Raw genomic sequence first — 17,263 nt, 5'->3', positions numbered from 1 at the left:
ACGGTGTGCTCCGGCAACAGTCATTTGTCACTTCCCGAACTGTGGTGCATAGTGCCATTTCTTTGAAGAAAAATGGGTACCACATAGGCCCGGAGTTGGACCCGCACCAAGACGGGCTGCCGGGGATTTGTTCTCTAGATGCAGCAAGTTTTTAGTTAGTAATGAGGTGTCAGTATGTTCATGTCTGTTGCAGTGAACATAAAATGCCGAGCAAGGAATCGACAAGGCGTGTATTTTGGCCAACAAATCATTTATTTGAGGAACCATCATTACATACTTTGGGAAAACATCCCCACAATATGTACAAAGGCACAGTCTTTAAGATTGCTTGACCTAACCATAAAAAACATAACCACAGCAAAAGTATAAGAAATACAACCTGCCACCAAATCACAACTAAGGCGTACCTTACTGGATTACTGCGAGACCAGAGTCTGCCCTGTGCCCCGTTTGCCCTCTCAGGCAAGGCCTGCTGTGCCTGGCTTTTCACTCTTTTTGCAGAGAGACCTGATATCAAAGAACACAACATGTAATTGTTTAACTTTGTCGCGGAGCCCTCGATATGAAATGAAAACGGAGGTAAAACAAGTCAGTGCTTTCCAAAAAGCAAGGCTCTAAATTCGCACTCACTGGTGCACAAGAACTAGTTTTACATCTAGTAAACTGAGAGATCTGCACCCCAAATAACAACAAACTAGTATGGTGCTAGGAAAGCTAGTTTTCGCATTCATAATATAAGCGTTTCCTAGCAGTGGGCACAAATCTGAATACTGCTGACTGTAGGCTCTGTTTATTTCAAAAAATGCCTAAAATGAGGCACTACAAGAGGAAATAATAAAGCAGAGCTCCAACGGCCTCCTGTGGCTCTGGCGTCTCACAAATTGTTCCTGTATCTGGCGCCTTGACGGTACGATTCAGTCAAAGATGGATGCAGGTGCCTGGTACTGATATGTGGTAGTTGATTACAGGCATCACAAGTGCACTTTTCCTGTTCACCATCTACCATCCGATGTCTGTACTTTGTTATGGCGGCAGTGAACTTTTGTGGTCCAACAGTGGTTTTCATCTCACCTGTGCCAGCCTCTTGCACGCAAAGTGTAGTACCAGTTAATTGCAATGCTGGCCTGTGTGGCTACGTTAACATAGCAGCTGCCTTTGTGGTTGTCAGGATGCCGAGTAGCCGCAATGACTGGATACGAAGTGGCACAATTAGCCACTGTTTCGCCAAGGCTTCATTTTAAACCTTTCACAGCAGCCTAGACAGAGTTGCAACACTATTTTAGGAACAAAGGTGAAATTTTCGTTTCAAAGCCTTTAAGGCTTACTTTAAAGGTGCACGAAAGAGGAATCTGAACTCGTCTTTTTACCACGTGAACTCTATCTACACGTTCTGGGCATTCTTAAAATTATTGTCCTGTGCGGTCGATTTCCCTAATTTAAGTCGGGTTAAACGTCCCGGTTCCCGCCTTTTTTTTTTTTTTAACTCAATGCGGTAAGTAGGAGAAGTCAACGAACGCGTCAGCCGATCCCGTGGTGTCTTGCAGCTCTGCCATCGGCAGAGTGATACGTAAATCAGAGTCCACGTGTATTTTTATTTCCGTGGGTCTAATTTGCGACTATATTGTCTGTGACTGAAATTGTTTATTCACAGAAACCTGAGAAACAACATAAAAGCAAAAGTGAAGCCTCCACTGGACTGGCTGAAAGGCACTCCACACGTTGGCTGACTCCGCCTACCTACCGCATTGAGTTTAAAAAAAAGGCAGGAACCGGGACGTTTAATCCAATTTAATTAGGGCAGTCGGCCGCACAGGACAATAATTCGAAGTTTCTAAGAATGCCTGGAACGTGTAGGTAGAGTTCCCGCGGTAAAAAGACGAGTTCAGATTCCTTTTTAGTGCACCTTTAATAATGGTGGTATTGACTCACGAAATGGAGTGGTATGATATGCCGTGCCATTAATCTTTACTGACTGTGGCTAATGAGGTGCTGTGGCATTATTCAAATGCACTCTTTGTGGTGATGTTGGGAGAGGTTCTGGAACATGGCATGCATTTGCTTCTGTGTTAGCCTCCCCGCACAGCATGGTTTACGGACGTCGGACCACATTAATTTCCACTAATGGTACTTGGACAATGCAACTCGAGTGTGCTCATGTGGTACTTGCCTAAACATGACATTTATGGATGCTGAGGCTGTTGTACAAGGGCACTCATTGCAAGGCTCCTGGTACTACTTGCTGCTGTTGCTTTTAGACTCTGCTGTGCGCAGACTTTGCCCTGGCTCATGCTTATTTTGTCTTGCTTGCGCCTGCTGGTTGTAGTGTCAGAACTAGTCCGAGCCAAGTAATCCATGGCCGCCTCTAGAACTAGGGGGTTGGAATGTGGTGAAGTATCCGCTGTTGGCAATGTGTGCAAATTCTTGGGTCTGGTAACCAGCAATTCGTGCAGAAAAAAGAATCATCGTGTGGCATCTAAATTTCAGGTTGATGCAATTGTCATCGTTATCACAGTGCGTTTTCGTTGGAACGAGCAGTTGCAGAGTAGCCATACTTTTTCTCGGAAGCATGCATGTTGGTGCTTGGAATTCTGGTTATCGCTTGATGAGCATTCATGCCCCCTCCCCTATTTGTATGTTTGCATTTTGCTAGCCACAGAAATTATGTTGGCCTGCTTGGTTTGCCCATAACTAATACTTGTCATGCACACAGAGATAATAGCACATGTGGAACGTAACATCCTCAGTGCATCATCAGAGTACTACATGTCTAAAGTCACTAAATATATATATTTTTTTTTAGCGACTGCATACATGTCCATGTGCAGGGCATGGCTGACATGGACATCATGCAGAGTTTCTTAACTGTGCCGTTTGTGAAACTCTTATGTCGGCCTCGTGTTTCAATATCCGACTTTGCTACAAAATTTGGACATCTCCAGGTTATTGTGTGAATTGTTGCTCAAAAGTTGCCGAGCACTGTTGGCAGCTTGTGCTTCTGCTCTCTCAAATGGTACCTCAAGCAGCTAATCTCTATGAACTGGTCGCACATGGCATTGTATTAGTGCGATAAACAAAAAATCCTGAATTTGTGCACTTGAGCATCAGTGGGAAGCCACCGCCTTTTCCTTCTTGCTTCGGCCTTTTGTGCCCCCCGCACCTTGCTCTTTGTTGGGAGTCATCAACCAGTCGCCATCGTTGCTTTTCAGCCGGAGGTCAAGCCAGCGGCAGATACCCGCAGTGCCCCTGCCGGCGAGAGTGGCAAGGCCCGGGGAGAGTCCTTGGGCAGGCGGCAACTGACGCTGTTTGCTGCCCGTGGTGGCGGTGAGGCTACCAACAAATCCAGCAAGTCTGGTGTACAGCTGTACTTGGAGTCAATTCGAGATGCGCTGCTGGAGGAAGAGCCTGGCCTTGCTGAAGACCAGCTGGTCAGCAGGGCCGTGGCACGTTTCAGGGCCCTGCCCATCGAAGAGAGGGCGGTGAGCATCCTCTTGCTAGACATTCGTGGGTGGAATGCATTTTGCGCAGGACGGTTTGCTTTCAAAAGATGGCTCTGCTTCCGCATGCACTGTGTGGACAAGCGGTGTATGCCATATTTACTCTAATGCACCGAAAATAGATGTAAAAAGTAACCCTTCACATAATTTAATCTTGAGCAGAGACGTAGGCAGACTATACTGCAGATACTTATATATTAGTTCATGCATCATATAGGTCGAAGAACCGCAAAAATTAAACTGAGGCAACCGGCACAGGGCGCCGTATATTGGAGCAGTGCTTTCCTCCCTAGTACCACGTCATGCACTTTTCGACGACATCGAACTCACTTGCTGCCGTCCACTTTCCACTTTTTCAACGGCTCTGCGCATAAGATAGCGGCTTGTTTAAATGTTGCCAAGAATGGTCGCATATGTTCCGAGGCGCATGACTTGCCGCATGGTCGAGCAACTGGGCGAAGTTTCGACGAAACCTCTAGCTCATGGTCGATGTGACGACCGGCTCAGTGGGACTCTGTGCTGATCTCCACATCTGTTTTACCAAAAATCTTTTTGCACGGCTAATGCAGAAAAAGAACTGGCGGACGAAGCCTGCCCGCAGTAATAGTTGTCGAAACTAGCATCTGTGGGAATTAGTGTGCAGGACCCATTACATACTGATGCTTTCAGTAATACAAAATATTAGTGCCTTGGTTTGCATGCCATCTCAGCTTTGAATTCTGGTATGCAGCCAGCAGAGTGTTGTAGGGTCTGCAACATGTTCCAGTGTGTAATTATAATTATGCTCTGTTAATGGGCTTTTTTTAGATTGAAGGTTGAAACAAATGATTCAGTTGTAGCTTCTTCCCGATCCATTCTCGCCATACTTGCACTCTTGTAGATGTCAGTTCTACAGATACAAGCCAAACGCACACTCTGCCGCTGTTTTGAGCAACACACCGATATGCGAAGATTTTATTTTGCGGACTTCAACATTTTGAGAAGACCATGAGGCTGCTTTGGCTATTTACACGTGTTCTGGCAGGTGTTGCCCACAAGATTCTTTTTCCAAAGGAAGGCACTCTCTAGGCTTTTCTTCGAAATTATTTCCATCCTGTGCCATGCATAGCACATTGATTGCTGTAAGTAAACTGCATACTCCGTTCTGTTTGTATGCTAAGCAAACCATTTCAAGTATACCCACACTTCGTCCGGTAGCTTCATGGTTTGTGCACAGAGATTGAGCATGCAGTTTCCTTGCGCATTGTTTGGAGCAGCTTTTATTTAGAGTGCTCAGTTTCTGTTGCATGGGCAGGCAGTTATAGAAGTCACAGGTAAGTTTATTTAAGTACTGCTCTCCCAACCTTGCAAGCTCCGTCTTGAATGGTGCAGGTGGTCTGTGACTCAGGTATCTTTTCACCAGTGCCATGTGGCTGAGGCCCAGTACGGAAGATTTCAGTCTGTCACAAGGATATCTCAGCAGAAAGAGAAGTAGGCAGAATTTTTCCCCTCTGCATGCTCATAGGGGCAACATAGTCACTTCCCTCATGGTCTTGAATGTCGAGAAATATCTAACATCGTGACACACCAACGCATCATTTGACTAACATGAGCCTGGTGAGTCACACACAGGCCTTAGCGGAAGCCATGACAGATGCAGTGACCAACCACTTGCTATGACACACAATCCTGGAACAGTCCTGTGTCCGGAGATTTCTTTGAAAAGTAGCAGCTGTCCACATCACTAAACAAAAAGGAAATGCACGGTAACAAATGCGGGTGCTGTGGTGGAAGTACATCAATTTTGGTGCAAGGAGACTTAAGCGGCGGCTCCCTTCACTGCAGGAGTGGAACAGTCGGGCCAAGCGGCGGTCGCCCGAGCCCAGTGGTGCAAAGAGGCTTCGGCCGGACACCTGAGGTCAGCTGGGCAGCCCATATTCGTCGACATTCTTCAGCAAGTTGCAGACTATCGCAGTCTCCACCTGTGCACCGTGATTAAAGACCACTGTTTATTTAGTAGTGTCCCTGGTAACGTCAGTCGACAGTCGCGGTGGTAATGCGACAGGCTTACCCCGAGGATGTACTCGCATGTGCGTGGCTCCAGCAGATACAATGATACGCTGTCTGGGTGGCCCTTCAACTCGCGACACCTGAAACGGACCAGTCGTCAAAGGTTTATTTCAGTTCACAATCCTGTCCAAGAGCATAAGTGGTTTTCAGGGGTGAAATTTTTTTTTGTTCAATGTAGAGCAATTAAATTTAGCACGCTTATTGGAAACCACTGAATGAATAAATACAAAATTTCACTCATATAATCTTCAGTAGTTTTGAAGTTATAAATTTTTATGTGCTTCAATGCTATACCAAACTTGCACAAAGCTTGGCAGGAGCCTAGAGTCGCTCTTAAATTTTAGCCATAGGAATGAATATTTTTATCAACCAGAGTTTTTTTTCTACACGGAACATAATATCCACGCTTGCACAATACTCATTACCGTCATGCCAAATTGGTGACAGGGTGAAAAAATGAGAAAGTTCAAAAAAGTAGCAATGTCACTGCATAAAGAAAATTATCAAGGAACACAATGCAACAAACTGCATGAAAATCCATGCAGCCATTGTCGTGCTACGCTTTCTGCAAGCAGGGCAGTCGTGTCAAGAAACACATGAGAAAACTGGCATTTTCTTTTGTTTTTAGATTTTCGTGATTTAAAAGCCATTTGTCCCCTCATGGCTATCTTCAGCACCTGATGTGAAATTCTGGCAGTACTTGTACAGCTAGGGTTGCCAGTTTTTGCCATGAGAAAAAAAAATAGTGCACTTGAAGATTCATATACGTCTAATGATAATAATAAATGGTTATCACTGTCTTGCTCTTGGTTGGCACCTGAAGCCCGCCATGCAAAAAGGGAGCATGGAAAGAGAAAAGGGTGCCGTTGTCGAGGAATATTCTACCACCCGGGGTTCTGTAAAGTGAGTTGACATAACGCAGCATATGGGCGTCATTTTGCATTTTACCTCCAAGCTGTGACCTTGGGTCCTAACAACCGAGCCAAAATGCCTAATGCAGATCATATTTTGTTTAGTTACCATTACTGGATATTGTTTGTTAAAAAGAGTAATGGTCATGAATTACAATTCTAATTGGGCGCATGTGGTTGCATTCTAGTTATAGCACAAAGGCACAATCGCAAAAAATACCTTGGAAGCATGTTCTTGCTTATCAGTTCCGTTTATAATGCGTTGAACGTTAATAAAGCCCGTATTTCACATACCTCTCTGCAGGTCTCTAGTGGCAGCAGAAAGGAGTATTCTGTCTTTCCTAACATGAATATTCTCATTTTATTTCACAGTTTATTCATTGTTTGCATTGTATAACTACAATATTTGTGTTTTACAGTTGTATATGAATATTATATCGCCGCTGGCTCCCCATAAAAGTTACTGTATATATAGTACGCTCTAAGATGCTGACTTTTTCTAATGTGAATATCAATACCTCAGTGTGAAAATGCACTTTTAGCTGGTCAGTTAATTTAGGCTGAGGTGCAAGTCAGAGCAGGCTTTGGTAACAATAGGTAGTATCACTTCCACGAGTTCTCTTTCCACAGCACGTTGGCAGTGCACATTAGCCTACCAATGCTCTTGACACTTATGTATATAGTGTTTTAGAATTACAGTGACCTTACATGGCAAAGTCTGTCAACAAAATTTATTCTACACATATGTAATCATTTCAGTTTCGACGTCTTAGTCAAAGGTGCCTTAGAGAAATGGCGAATTTATGGTGCGGTGAGTTTATACCTTTGATATGACTTTAAGGGTGCAGCACACTAAATTGCGAATCATTTGAAATTAGATATGAAGCTGGAGTTAAGCCATTCCACTGCAAAAAACATTCTTGAAAGCCCCAACAAGGACACTATCCATGTCGCCAGCGGTTGCACACTCGAGAATGTGCCATCTATGGTCGTGCGAACGCAATAGACTTTGGGAGCAGGCATTTGCGGAGGGTGCAGCACATGTACTGCCGTCAAAGCATCAGTAAAATGTAAACAGCACTGATTGCAAAAAAATTAATTATTCACATCCTAATTGAGGCAGCAACATTAACCCATTTTAACGCTGCTGTGACAAACTGCATTTACTCACTATGCCCAGGTATTGTTGAGAACCAAAAGTAACTTTCAAAAAGGCACAGCTGGAGGCTAAGCTAAAGCATCGTGCACTGTTCACTTGTTCCAAACGCTAGAAACACTGCTGCGGCAACACCAAATTAATGATTATGCAAGTGGAGCAGGCCACGTCACCAGGCGCTGTTGGCCTTGCATACACGCACTACGATTTCTTTAAAAATTTAGATTACGTATTCAACACAGCCCACAAAAACCAAAACGTTCTTTGAGCCCCCTTTCTGAAGCTCCACTGAATGCACTCTGCACTTCCTCCTTTTAGCGTGTTCACCTATGGACACGAAGCAATAGGCCTTCCTCGCGAAGCAGTACAGTTGAGTTTGCAGCACAGACAACTTTGTCAGCTAGTTTTGTGGGAGCCATAAGCGATGGTGATCGTGAATGTGCAGTTTAAATCAGTTTGCTTTAGACAGGTCCAAACTGGCACAGGCGTTGAATTGGGGGGGCCCTTTCACAGGCACAAATAGCCACACACAGCAAGTGGACTGTACTGAAATGTTTCCTAGAGGCAGCAAACCTCGGATGTCACTTACTTGAGGACAACTTCCACCTTACGAGGCTTGCCTGTGCTGTCACAGGTGTCTCCATTGGAATAGAAGTGCGTGATGTGCCTGAAAGGGAAATGGCACCAAATGAGTACACAGCACACTTTTTGCCACTCTGCCCCACAACCAGGGTTGCTGCATTTGCATTAAGATCACACCTTAGCAAAGACTGCACCTATTCCTCGGCAATGCTTGCATAACAAAGTCGCAACAAATCTCGGTTTCTGAACGAGAAAGTAAGTTAAAACATGTTCGTGTGAAGCGGTGATGCGCAGTGCTGGCATGCTGTGGAAATGAAACACACACACGCAGTGAATTATAACATATTCATGTGAGAGAGTCATGGCAGCCTCACTGTTTGGCATGCTTGCATGAGCTGTTTGAAGCATTCTTTAATGCAAACGTGCAGCTTGTTACTTCTTGACAGGTTGTTTACAAGCAACTAAACTTGCGGTGTTTTAATTTACGTTGTCATCAAGACTGCAGTAATGTTTTAACTTGACGACTGTATGAATTCACTAGCAACAACCACAGCTTTGGGCCCACAAACAGCCCTGTTCGGGCCTTGCGTGCAAGCAGGAAGGAGGCTGTACACACTGACCCAAGCCTGTGGCTGGGCTTGCGCTCCGGGTGCCGGTCCATCCAGGTCTTGTGCGTCTGGTGGTCCCAGGTGCCCAGGAGGATGCTGGTGCGCTCCTTGCCTTTCTCCTCGTGGAATTGGCTCACCCGCTTGCCGTAGCAGAACTCGTACTTCCACCAGCCGGCACCCTGCGTCGCACCAGAGAGCACCAAGCAGGACCACATACTTCACCAAGTGCACTTACGGCACTTATTTAATCAAGGGAGAGAGTACAGGCACACGACCACCTGCAAAGTAGTGGTATTGGCTGTGTGAAAGAACTTTTTATCTTCACAATATGTGAACTAGCTGGCGTAGCAGAACTACAACTGCTGCAGCCAAACTTGTGCCATCAGAACAGCAACACAGTCGGACCTCATAATAACAAAACAGTTTTATCATGAAATATGGATGCAACGAAGGAATGATGATTCCCCTTGGAAACTCGGTCATCACAGGCTATAACGAAACTACGGCTATAATGAAGTAATCGCCAGGCCCCTTCAACTTCGTTACAAGGTTCAACCATACTTGTCAATCAAGTTAAAATTTGTAAATTGCGAGGTTTAATGTGCCAAAGCGAGAGGGATGCCGCAGTGGAGGACTTCGGATTAATCTGGACCACCTGGGGTTCTTTAACGTGCACTGACACCGCACAGCACGAGCGGTTTTGTATGTCGGCCCCTGTCGAAACATGGCCACTGCCGCCAGGATCGAGCCAGCGACCCTGGAATCAGCAGGGCAACCAAGTTACAGGCCAGATGATTGGTACTAATCTGCATGAGCCACCTGCAGGCACTAACTTCAGAATATTGAAATCTGATGTTAAAGGGACTCTGAAAATGAATCCAAGTGGCTTTGAGGCTAGGCCCACCGCCACTCACTTCCAAATGGTGATCACAGAGCGCTTTCCTTATTGGGGGATGATGTACATCTCAAAGAAGAGATAAAGAAAGGAAGTTTGAAACGTTCCATTTTGAAATCTTTCAGGGTCAAACAATCAATTTTTACTAAGAACAAAAACTTGATGGCATTGTCCTCAACATCCCTTCAAAGCTCTAGCAACTTGTCTTTTTTCCATTTAACGTGTTTTCTTTGTCACCCCATAATCTGCATGCACTGTTCACGTGTGTTGTGTTGAGTTTGGTTTCATGGCACATAGGCAGCTAAGGCCATCAGACGCCAAGCTCAAGGTATAGGTTATGTTTTCCGCAGAATTTTTAGAAATGTGAAAAATCGTCGGTGGTGTTGATAGCCTAAGAAGTTTTTGCTACCTAGTAAAAACAGAGGAAAAGAAAATTAGAAATGGCTAATGGTAAAAGCCTTAAAGAAGGTCAGGCAGCCTCAGGAGCTACCCTTGGTTGGACAAGGTTCTCGAGGCTCCCAACCAATCAAAGACCTCAGTCGTCTTCTCCGGAATGAGAAAGTGGCTGAGGTGTACCATAAAATAAACTGAACAAGTGGACCAAACTTAATTCTTCAAGTACTCCTGCTTCTTTTAAAAAGCTAAAAACAGAAAACATGTTAACATGCACTGTTAAATCTTTTAACTCTGAAACGTGTTCAATTTCAGAACCTTGATTAGTACAGCAACCATCTATGTTGCGTTGGTTACAGAAGCGAAACCAATTTGGAGTGGCGAGCACCGCACTTCTCACCCCCGTCAGGCAGTGCTTGCCAGTAACAAAATCTTGCATCAGCTGGGAGACCCTGTCAGCTTCTGGTGGCTGCTGTGGCGACTGCGATGGTGGCTCAAAAGGGGGCTGTGCTGCCCGTTCATCCCAGAGGCCCTTGGGCCGCACGGGAGCCCCGTCCTGGGCCACACACTGGATTGGATTCTCCGGCGAATTGTCCAGTCTGCACACCAAAAATCCCCTAGCATTGGTGGGAACCATGCCACATATAACACTGAAAATTATGCAAGCGTTGTTGCATTACCACCCTGATATACATTTTAACTGCCACGATGATTCTATGCACTCATTTATGCCCAATCGTTCCTCAGATAAACTCCAAAATGTACAAAGCCTATTCATGGCACCCTAACAATGGTGTGAGCAGTGAAAGTAGTCATGCAGAAGGTTTCGCTACTGGCAACTACATCAGCAGCCACATGAACAAGACCTTTTGTGCCACGCCGCCACAAATTGCATGAGAGTTAGCACTAACAGCGGTCAATACAAAACAGCCTGCACTGAACAAAAGCAGGTGCCGCAGTTTAAAAGACTGTGCGACGCAGATATGACTGCAAGAGATGCCCTGCAGACCTCGTCCAGGGTATGCACTCCCGGAGGCCCAACTACGCAAACTGCTGGGCAAAAGCCTCCCATATTCCTAGAATTAAGGCTGCCCTGTACCAGCAATGGCTGGCTTATCTGCAAAAACTTTCTAATCTCATCCGCCCAACTGACCTTCTGCTACCCCTTGCTATGCTTGCCTTCCCTGGGAATCCATTCCGTTACGCTATGGACTCATCAGTTATCCTTCACATTACATGCCCTGCCCATGCCCATCTCTTCTTGATTTCAACTAGGATATCATTAACTCGCTGTCACTCCCTGACCCATTCTGCTTTCTTGCTTATCATTTTTCTTTACATAGTTCGCTGTGCAGTCAACTTACTTCAAGCCTTTCAATACTTAATTTCAAGCACCGGCTGTAAACACTTCTTTTCAAACTGCAATGCTGAAAACCTTGGTGGTGCAAGATGTCGAAAACTTCCTGATGACATTTCAAAATGTAGAGCCTCTCTCTTTGGGTGACCAGCAACTACTGCAAGTGTATTTGAAGTGTGTACTTCAGCAGCAGAGGGCCACACACCTGTAGTCGGGGTGAGCGCAGAGGTAGGGGGTGAGCACCACAGCCTGGTACTCGCAGGTGGAGAGTTCGTCGATGCTCAGCACCTCATTGCGGGCCTCCTGACTGCAGACGTACAGCACACGTGTCATGCGCTGCACACCGTCGCCCAGCTCGCACATCGTGCCACCCGTCATGTTGACCGCAAAATAAGGCAGGTCCAGGCCTCCTTCGAGCCGAATGCGTGGCGGCCGCTGCACATGCGAATGGGTGGATAGACAGAAGCTTCTCTTTTGTAGCGGTGCAGTGGCTTGCTTCATTGGGTTTAACGTCCAAAAGTGACTCGGGCTATGGGGACGCCGTAGTGGAGGGCTTCGGATAATTTTTACCACCTGAGGTTTTTTAACGTGCACTGACACTGCACAATATGTGGGCCTCTAGCATTTCACCTCGATCGAAATACGACCACCGCGGTTGGGATCGAACCCGCGCCTTTCAGGCCAGCAGCCAAGCACTATAACCAATGAGCCACCAAGGCGGTTCAGTGCAGTGGTATATGCCATGTTGCCAGAGTTGTTGTTGTTGTTAGCCTATCAAAAGATGGCACATACCCACACTGGGGGATCGGCCAGTTTTTTCAATGTTCATCACCTGCTAGCCAACCCTGGAGCCCAGATATTAAAACACAAGGCACTCTTGAAAGCTTAGGCTTGAAAAGAGGGTGCATTGGCAGTGTACTGCCATTGGGCAGTGCACTCTTACCTGTCTTTTATCCGCTAAGTAGTTTGCCTCTGAAACAGAGCAGCAAAATCAGACGCTAGCCTGGAGCGGCACAGCTAGTGTCATACCATCTCGGTCAAATTTTGTGGCGTCATACTTTCCCAGGTAGTACTCCTGCATGACCACCTGCAAGGTAAGAGTGCAGGCTTCAACAAAACCTTCCCCATTAGCGAGGCAAGCAGAACCTCATGCGCAATTTCACTGTAGTGTAGTCGTCAAAAGTGCGCAACCCACTGCGATCGTGTCCGGAGCAGCAGATGGATGGATGGATGGATACGGCTGAACCCTTTACATCGGGCGGTGGCTCAAGCCACCTAGCCATATCTTGTGAAATTTTACTCCTGTCTTGCTTTTAGCCACCAATCAGATAACCTTCGCTTGGTTACTTCTAACCTCTTAAAATCCACTTTCCCCTCACTATACCTAAACCCCAATGCCTTGGGTAAGTCAGCCCCGCTGCCTTCCACTGTAGGGTGAAGCCCTTTACAGAAAAGTATCAAGTGTTCAGCCGTTTCCTCCTCCTCTCCGCACGCAATGCACAAAGTGTCTATCTCCTGGTACCTGACTCTATACGTCTTAGTCCGCAAAACTCCAGTCCTGGCCTCAAACAGCAAAGAACTTCCCCTACAATTATCATAGATATTTTCTTTGACAATTTCCTGTTTAAAGGTCCGGTATGTTTCCAGTGCCGATTTCGTCAGCATCCCTGTTTTCCACAACGCTCTCTCTGTTCCTTTAACCTTTTTCTTAACCGATAAATGCTGATTTGCCCCCTTACAGCTGTCCAGATATTTGCTTGTCAATTTTCTAGTTCGCTTTCTCCATTTCGTGTCAACATTCTTTATATACAGGTATCTGAAAACTTTCCTAGCCCACCGCTTTTCCTCCATCCTTCTCAATCGTTCCTCAAATGCTATCTTACTGCTAGCCTCTCTGCTCTCGAAAGACGCCCATCCCATATCCCCCTGTACCCCCTGATTTGGTGTATTGCCATGTGCTCCCAAAGCTAACCTCCCTACTCCCCGTTGCCTAATTTCCAGCCTTGCTTGAACATCTGGCCTCATACACAGGACCGCATTCCCGAAGGTCAGGCTAGGGACCATCACCCCTTTCCAGATCCCTCTTACCACCTCATACCTATTGTAATTCCACAGTGCCCTATTTTTCATGACAGCTGCATTCCTACTAGCTTTATTCATTACATATTTTTCATGCTCTGTCAGATACTCAACACTGTTATTTATCCACACCCCAAGATACTTGTACTCATTCACTACTTTTAGCACGAACTCCTGTATTCTATGCTCGCCGCCCTCTTCATTAAATATCATGACTGCAGATTTTTCCTTACTATACTTGAAGCCTAATCTATCTCCCTCTGTACTGCATATGTCTAACAACTTCTGCAGGTCTTCCTTGTTGTCAGCCATTATCACTATATCGTCCGCGTATATTAGTCCCGGTAATGTCTGTTTAATCAATGCCCCTTGCTTGAAAAAAAATAGGTTGAAGCCTAGTCCACTCCCCTCTAGCTTGGCTTCCAAACCTTGCAGGTACAACATGAACAACAAAGGGGACAGAGGACATCCTTGTCTAAGCCCCCGCTGTATCTCTACAGGCCCTGATACATTTTTTTCCCATTTTATGAGCACTCTGTTACCTCTATATATATCTTTTAAAAGATTAATTACTCCATTTTCCACATCCAATGTGCCCAATATGTCCCACAAATGCTCCTGAGTAACGTTGTCATAGGCTCCCCTAATATCCAGAAATGCTAGCAATAAGGGCCTATGTTCCTTTTCCGCAATTTCTATACACTGTGTCAATGAAAATAGATTGTCCTCCAACCTCCTTTGTTTCCGGAACCCATTCTGTAGTTCCCCTAACACCCCCTCGTTCTCCACCCAAGCCTGCAGTCTATCCTTTATAATTTGCATCACCACCCTGTAAACCACAGATGTCACTGTTATGGGGCGATAGTTACTTACGTCTGCTTTGTCCCCCTTTCCCTTATATATCATGTTCATTCTACTTAATCGCCATTCATCAGGGACTTTCTCATCCACTATCATTTTGTTCACTACCTGTATTAATGTTTGCTTGGATTTTGGTCCTAACTTCTTTATCAACATAATCGGGATACCATCTGGTCCTGTTGATGTGCCACTAGGAACCTTCTTCTCTGCCCTTTCCCACTCTCCTTGCTCAAGTGAAGCTATTGCTGTAACCGGTCTATCCTCCTTCGATAAACTATGTACCACGTGCTTTGCTGAAAATTTTTCCGTCATCCTTGTTCCTATGTGTTTTATTGCTTCATCCCCTTCTAGTCGAATACCCTCATCTGTAACAATAAACCTTTGTTCTAGCCTAGTTTTATTACTCATTGCATTTAGATGTTTCCAGAATTTTTGGGCTGCTTTTCTATCCTTTTTATTTACTTTTGACATCCATTGGGCACCCTTTCTTCTAATTTTCTCATTAATCAAATAGGATGCGTCCCTTCTACACTTTATGAAGGTATCCCATTTTCTGTCTACTTCGGGTTTTGGTTCCCCCCTCTTCTTGGAATATCTGTGTTCTCTGGATGCTTCCTTGCGCTTTTCTATTGCCCTCTTGACCTCCTCATCCCACCAACTCTTGGGTTTGCATCTTTTCCCTTTTAACTTTACTCGCACCTTAGCTAGCTCTAGCTCCAGTAATCGAGTTAATTTGGTATAAGTCCATTCTCTTTCACTATCCTCAAAAATTACTTTCTCGATTCTTTTGGCTGCTACTTCCAATTGCTTTTCTGAGTAAAAATTTCCCCCTGATTGTTCATCTCGCTTCAGTCCTACATTGCTTTTTCTTCTGAAGCTCAACTTCATACACTTGTGGTCACTACCTAGACTTCTGGAACCATCTTCATCTATGTTCTTTACCCCTAATCTATTATACATCCTCTGTGACATTAGTGCATAATCTATCGTCGAGTGCAGACTCCCCGCCTCCCATGTTATGAGCCCTTCACACTTCTCGGTGCTGTTGCATACAACTAAATCATGCCTGTCACACATGTCCTGCAGCATGCTTCCTGTCGAATCCGTGTACCCATCCAGGTCTTCTATGTGTGCATTCATGTCACCTAATATAATTATCTCGCCCTGTCCTCCTAGCTCATCAATGTCGCTTGCAATACATTCTAACATTTTCCTGTTTTCCTCTTTGGCATTGACCCCTGTCCACAGGTATACAAAGCCAAGGAGTGTTAGCTTGCCTGCCACTGTTCCTTTTAGCCATAAATGTTCCCTGCATCCCAGTCTAACCCTTTGAAAATTCATACTTTTATGAATGAATGCCCCAATTCCACCTCCCTTTCTGCTGCCCTCTGTTCTATTGCAATATTCCCATGCGTAGTCTGGGTTACAGGGTGGTTGCTCCATGTCTCTAAGATGTGTTTCCGCTAAACCATATACCATTAATTCCTCCTGTCTTAACTGTTCTTCTATTTCCTCCCATTTCAGTCTATTCCTGCCACCTTGCATGTTAATGAAACCTATATCTGAATTAACTTGGCCCTGGCGCTTGCGTCTCTTTCTTCCCCTATGGTTCCGTTGTCCCTTTGAACTTAATTCATCCTTCTCTACACTGGTTCCTTCAGAGCTCTGGGTCCCCCCAAAAAAGCTGTTGCCTGGCGACCTATCCTACTACCCACCTTCTTGCAGCGTTGCCGATAACAGCGCCGCTACTCGGCAGCGCTCCCGTTCCGGATACGGTCGCGTTGGCCTACAAACTTTTGAATAAGACTGTATGTACACTTTAGTTTCACTTGCGCACGCACCTTGTTTCCGACGCTCTCCTCGTGGTACTGCCGAATGCTCTTGCCATGACAAAGCTCGTACGTCCAGTACTGCTCCAGCTACGAGAAGACAAGGCAGCACATGGGCATCGATGGAAACGCCGAAGTGTTCGAAAGCAGGCTTACGCGGTATGAACAGAAGAGGCGGGAAAAGAGCGGCTTCAGTAATGCCAGGGGCGTGGGACCCGTGTAAGGCGTTGCGGCATCCATCTCCTGCGACCGCACGGAAGACAGCCACGTAATTCATACAGCGGCTACGAGCTGAGCGAGCCAGTCTTTACCTCTCGAGACAGTGGCTTGGTAGGCAGCAGGCATCGGTAGCGCTCCTTGTCGGCTGACACCACCCACAGCGAGTCAAGCTGCTGCAATGATCACGTAGAAGCACCAGCCGATGCCGGACGCTGCTCGTCTTACCTCTGCGGCCGCCAGCTTCTTGTCGTCCGGCGACGAACCAGGCCAGTTGATGCTGAACAGAACCGAGTCATCGATGAGGTTTCCATGAGCCGAACGCAGCAGCAGGGCCAATGCTGCTCCATAAATGAGACCAAGGGCTGTCATATCTTCGCGATATTATACAGATGATTTAGAGTGCCTAAGGTGCGGGCCGCTGAGTACAAACTGCCGCTACTTTTCTTACAACACGTAACATATCTTCGCCGCCTCAGCCACCTCAGCTGCTGTTTCGCTCTCCAGCTGGGCGACGCTGGCGACACCTTTGAAACGAGCATGCAGCTAGTAGAGTAATATAATCAAAGGAATCAAGGGGTTGTCTACAGTCCGGTCCCGAAAACCATAGAGGCGTCAATTTTTTCGAAGTGCGTTTTTGTTCTGAGTAAACATCGATCACTACGTGGAATTTGTCAGCGCTCAATAAATAATTTGTAACTGCACTTTATCATAACGTAGTTTCAGTTCCGTTTTCAGCTTCCAGACGATGGTTGCGACGTTACAAGTGAGCATGAGCAGGCCTCCAGAGCTCTTGTAATAAGAGGTCTCATAAGGCAAATAATAAATGCACT

At 45.8% G+C, this 17,263-nt stretch overlaps 2 protein-coding genes across 3 annotated transcripts in view; one reads left to right on the top strand and one right to left on the bottom strand.

Moving 5' to 3' along the window:
- LOC144132925 (WD repeat and HMG-box DNA-binding protein 1-like) overlaps positions 1 to 5,489 on the top strand; it is a 37,108-nt gene extending 31,619 nt beyond the window's left edge. The window contains exons 23-24 of the mRNA XM_077665668.1: positions 3,207 to 3,476; positions 5,319 to 5,489. Coding sequence (XP_077521794.1) covers positions 3,207 to 3,476; positions 5,319 to 5,390 — 342 coding nt within the window. The 3' untranslated portion in view covers positions 5,391 to 5,489. The remainder of the gene's footprint in view (positions 1 to 3,206; positions 3,477 to 5,318) is intronic.
- Positions 234 to 16,952, bottom strand: LOC144132926 (endoplasmic reticulum lectin 1). Of its 2 annotated transcripts, none has more exons than XM_077665669.1 (12): positions 16,659 to 16,952; positions 16,526 to 16,606; positions 16,371 to 16,457; positions 16,227 to 16,304; positions 12,475 to 12,532; positions 12,389 to 12,417; positions 11,651 to 11,880; positions 10,489 to 10,687; positions 8,813 to 8,979; positions 8,200 to 8,277; positions 5,545 to 5,623; positions 234 to 5,455 (listed from the first exon to the last, which is right to left on the bottom strand). In XM_077665669.1, the coding sequence occupies exons 1-12, from the start codon at positions 16,800 to 16,802 to the stop codon at positions 5,393 to 5,395; spliced, it is 1,293 nt and encodes a 430-aa protein (XP_077521795.1). In that variant the 5' UTR covers positions 16,803 to 16,952; the 3' UTR covers positions 234 to 5,392. The 2 variants fall into 2 exon arrangements, with proteins under 2 accessions (XP_077521795.1, XP_077521796.1); XM_077665670.1 differs by having other exon boundaries at positions 16,526 to 16,603; positions 16,659 to 16,949.
- Positions 16,953 to 17,263: the final 311 nt, after the last annotated feature.

This window comes from Amblyomma americanum, chromosome 5, assembly GCF_052857255.1.
Source record: "Amblyomma americanum isolate KBUSLIRL-KWMA chromosome 5, ASM5285725v1, whole genome shotgun sequence".
Taxonomy (NCBI): Eukaryota; Metazoa; Arthropoda; class Arachnida; order Ixodida; family Ixodidae; genus Amblyomma; species Amblyomma americanum.
The sequence above is the reverse complement of the archived record's forward strand: the minus strand, read 5'-3'. Positions and strand labels throughout refer to the sequence as shown.

Bases quoted from the DNA above. Each gene is read 5' to 3' on its own strand.
- LOC144132926 (XM_077665669.1), bottom strand. From the start codon at position 16,802: ATGACAGCCCTTGGTCTCATTTATGGAGCAGCATTGGCCCTGCTGCTG. The intron at 11,881-12,388 runs GTAAGAGTGCAC...TCGCATGTGCAG, and splicing joins ACTTAGCGGATAAAAGACAG to CGGCCGCCACGCATTCGGCT. The intron at 8,278-8,812 runs GTCAGTGTGTAC...TTTCCCTTTCAG, and splicing joins AAGCCCAGCCACAGGCTTGG to GCACATCACGCACTTCTATT.